Source organism: Gracilinanus agilis, unplaced genomic scaffold (genome assembly GCF_016433145.1).
Source record: "Gracilinanus agilis isolate LMUSP501 unplaced genomic scaffold, AgileGrace unplaced_scaffold50006, whole genome shotgun sequence".
Lineage (NCBI taxonomy): Eukaryota > Metazoa > Chordata > Mammalia > Didelphimorphia > Didelphidae > Gracilinanus > Gracilinanus agilis.
Window position 1 is genome coordinate 10,068 of NW_025384696.1, and position 3,870 is coordinate 13,937.

General features: G+C 62.6%; 1 protein-coding gene across 1 annotated transcript; it reads left to right on the top strand.

The window, feature by feature from the left end:
* Positions 1 to 999: 999 nt before the first annotated feature.
* Positions 1,000 to 3,154, top strand: LOC123255677 (PHD and RING finger domain-containing protein 1-like; the record flags this gene model as incomplete). Its single annotated transcript, XM_044684437.1, has 6 exons — positions 1,000 to 1,156; positions 1,556 to 1,685; positions 1,806 to 1,904; positions 2,104 to 2,345; positions 2,546 to 2,629; positions 3,030 to 3,154. Coding segments are annotated over exons 2-6 (659 nt in total), but the record flags the coding sequence as incomplete, so codon positions are not given.
* Between the last annotated feature and the right edge of the window lie 716 nt (positions 3,155 to 3,870).

A 3,870-nucleotide genomic window follows, 5' to 3' on the forward strand; every position in this document is an offset into this window, starting at 1 on the left:
ACCCTGTACTAAGCATTTTACAGTTGTCTCCTTTGACTCTCAAAACAGCTCTGGGAGATAGGTTCTATGATCATCAACTCCATTTCACAGATGAGGAAACTGAGGCAAACATGCTAGGAAGTGTCTGAGGTTGAATTTCAAATCTGGTCTTCCTGACTCTAGGTCCATGGCTCTGTCCATCTTTGCACTACCTAGCTCTTCTACCGTTTATATTTGCTGTCACACACAACTCCACCAACAATGCACCAGCTTGCCTGTCTTCTGCCAGCCCCTCCAACAACTGTTCTTTCTCCCTCTTCTCCTTTGCCCATCAGGCTTTGGCTAGCATCTCTGGGTTGCTTTCATTGACATATCTCTAGGTCCCAGGGGGCTCCCCGATGGTCCTTCTCCTAGGTGGAAGTACAGAGGGACAGACCAACTGATGGATGGCAACGAGGAAGCCAGCCTAGGGGGCGGGGCGGATTGGAAGCCCGCCCCCTCCTGCAGCTCCGCCTCCGCGGGCCCCACCCCCGGCTTCCTCCCCCCCCCTAGGAGTTCCAGGGAAGCTTTGAGCTCTCTCTCTCTGTGTCTCTGCGCACGCGCTGCTTCGGAAGCTAAGGTGGGGGGGTAAAGCTCTGAGTGGCCGGTGCCATTCCTCGGTGAAGGTGGGGGAGGCAGAGAGGGACGTACCATTCCACAGGGGGGACGCCACTCGGTGCAGTGCAGGCCATACTAACAGAAAGAGGGGGAGCAGTGGAAGGCCGTAACCCTGAGGGGCGACGCTTCTTAGCAGCATCTCCTTTCTCTGGCTCTGCTAGGGACAGCATGAGGCCAGGGCAAAGCCTGGGCCCCCGCGCCGCATCTAACCTGAGGCGATACCGGCCTTTTCATGCCTGCGGCACCGCCTCCCCCTTGTCGTTCTCATGGATCCGCCCAACGGGCGGCGAGGGCGGAGACATCCCCGGAAGTGGCACCAGTGCACTTCCGGGTCGGGAGCGCGCTGGCGGCGACGGCGACGGCTGGGATCTGGGCGGCCGCGTCCGGGGCCTAGTTCGGTGGCAGGGACGGGAGTCAGATCCGGGGCCCGGGCTGGGCCGGAGTGGAAGTGGGAGCCGGAGCCGGATCTGGACCGAGATCGCACCCGAGCCGCAACGAAGCGGGAGCAGCGCCGGGGCCGGTGAGTCCTCGCCCCCGGGCGCGTGGCTCCTCTGGCCCTACTGCCGCCGGGCCCTCCTGTTCTGCGCCGGCCCCAGGCCCGCCCAGCAGGCCTGGCGGCCGGCTCTGCCCCGGCGAAGCCGCGGAAGCCAGAGGCCCCGGGTGGGGGCGGGGGCGCCCAGAAGTGCCGACGAGTCTTTGTCAGCCGGGAAGCGAGATTCAAACCCGGGAACTGAGGCGTCCTTCAAGGCCACGGGCTTCGCCTGCACCCGGCAAAGGCGTGGAGGGAAGAGACCTCGGCCTCTCAGTCCCTGGTGGCGGGGTTGGGGGGTGGGGGGGAGGCGCAACCCTGGTCCCCTCCATCCGAGCCTGGCCTGGAACAGACACCGGGTCTGTGCCGTCTTACCCCCCCTCCCCGCAGAGCCACTCCCAATGTACAGCCATGGATGAGGACAGTCAGGACGAGCTGATCCACAGGGTCCGTGGGCAGCGCGGAGGAGGCGGGGGCCGAGGGGGCCGGCGCCACCTGGAAGTGTTCAGCGAGGAGGAGGGTGAGGCCCCCCCCAGGAGGGAGAGAAACCCGGGGGAAGTAGGGGCTACAGGGCACGGGCCCCAGGGCAGGGATGGGGGGTGGCAGGGCCGCCCTTCCTCAGGTCTCTGTGTCCTACCAGACGACAGCAGTGAGCAGGGCCCAAGCGGAGCCTCTGGGGACGACCCTGACAGCAGCAGCAGTGAGGAGGAGGAGGAGGAGGATGGAGAGGAAGGCTCCGGTGAGGACCCCTGCTGTGGGGTAGAATCCTATTTCCAAGCTGGCAGAGCTGGGCCTAGGGGCTGCCCCCTCCCCATGCTCCCCCACATCTTCTGCCCATGCCTGGGCTTCCCCGGGCTGCTGTAGGCGCAGGGGAGGGCACAGTTCAGACAGTCGCCTGCCGAGTGGGTGCTGCTGAAGTGACCCCTGCCCTTCTCCAGATTGGGAGAGTTCTGAAGATGATGGCGACTCTACAGAGGGAGAAGGGCCAGAGGCGGCTTTGGGGACCACCCCAGAGCCCCCCAAAGGACAGCCAGAGCCTCTAGCCGGGGCAGGTGTCAGCTCCGATGAGGATGCCGAGAGCTGCCCCATCTGCCTCAATGTGTTCAGGGGCCAGGCGGTGGGCACCCCAGAGAACTGCGCCCACTACTTCTGCCTCGACTGTATAGTGGAGTGGTCCAAGGTAAGGCGAGGGGGCTTTCCTCCTGCTTTTCACCATGGAGGGCCTGTGGGCACTGTAGTCACAACAGGCCTCGTTAGCTGTGTTTTGGGGGGACGTTAGTGCCCCGACTGCAGTGTGGCCGGTTTGCTGCCTGTGCCCGGGCTGCCCTGCAGCTGGCAGAGCAGGGAGCCCTGATTCGGGATTTCGTGTGCTTCTTGTAGAATGCCAACTCTTGCCCCGTGGATCGAATTCTCTTTAAGTGGATTTGCATTCGGGCAAGATTCGGCGGCAAAGTCTTGAAAAAGGTGAGTGCGCGTCCACAGGGGCGTGGGCGTGGGGCGGGCGAGTCCCACGTCATTCATTCTTCCTGCCTGGGCAGCCCTTTTTCAGCGTTCTTCTGGCCAGTGATGGACCTTGGGCGAGCCATCAGTTAATTGACTAGCATAGATGAGGCACTTCCCCCAGGATGCCCCACAGTATTGCCAAGAGACTCCTGAGGGCATGGAGGGAGCGTGTGACTATGGAGGCCTTGGATTACAAAGGTCAGGAGAGGGCTGGTCTCTAGCTCACAGATGGGCAAACCGAGCCTCCGAGACAGGTGCTTGGCAGGATTTGAGCCTGGGGTCTTGGGCCCTCCCCTCTAGGCCACCTTTGCCCCTGCCCATCAGTCAGTCGGATGACCAAAAAGGCCCTGTCTCTTGCTAGATCCCTGTGGAGAGTCAAAAGGCCCTCCAGGCTGAGGAGGAGGAAGAAGACCCAACCTTCTGTGAGGTGTGTGGCCGGAGCGACCGGGAGGATCGGCTGCTGCTCTGTGATGGCTGTGACGCCGGGTGAGTGTCGGGCCCAGGGCGGAGCAGCTGCCTTTCTCATGGGTCTACTCCTGGGTACATCTGGCACAGAGCTTCCCTGGGAAGGGAGGATCAGCAAAGCCTTCCTGGCTGGGGGAGGGGGGGTGTAGGGCAGGCACTTCATATCCCCCTCTGCCTGCTGCAACTTCAGTCCCCCATCCCCTTCCTGGACTCCATGATGACGGCCCCAGGTCAGTGCTCACAAGGGTGAGCCCTTTCTCCCCTCAGGGCCTGTCCTGCCATCCCTCAGGGTTACTGTCTTCTTTTTTTGCCTCTAAATTCCAGACCTCCCTTGAGGCTCCATTTGTGCCCATATTAAGGCCCTGCCTGGGCTGCCTACCCCCCCCCCACCCCCACCCCCCCAGCCTCTTATCAGATCAGTCATGGGCTGGGCTTGGGGTGGGAGGAGGGTCATCCCTGGTACTCTTCGCCACCAAGAATTTAGGCCCAGCAGAGGCTCAAAGTCCACAAAGTCTCGAGGCCTTGGAGGTTTTTTGTGAGGGGGAGAACCGGCCCATTGGGCTTGCTCAGGAGAACTTAGCTTTTGTCAGTAAGCCTGTTGGGGGAGGCCCTAACCACCAAAGCCTGGCCCCGGTACTCTCCTTGCCATACCAGCTGGTCTTGTCTGTTGGCTCTCGGGCCAGCCCCAGCGGGCAGCCTCTCTGGTAGAGCCTGAGCCCCCTCCCAGGCCCCGCCTG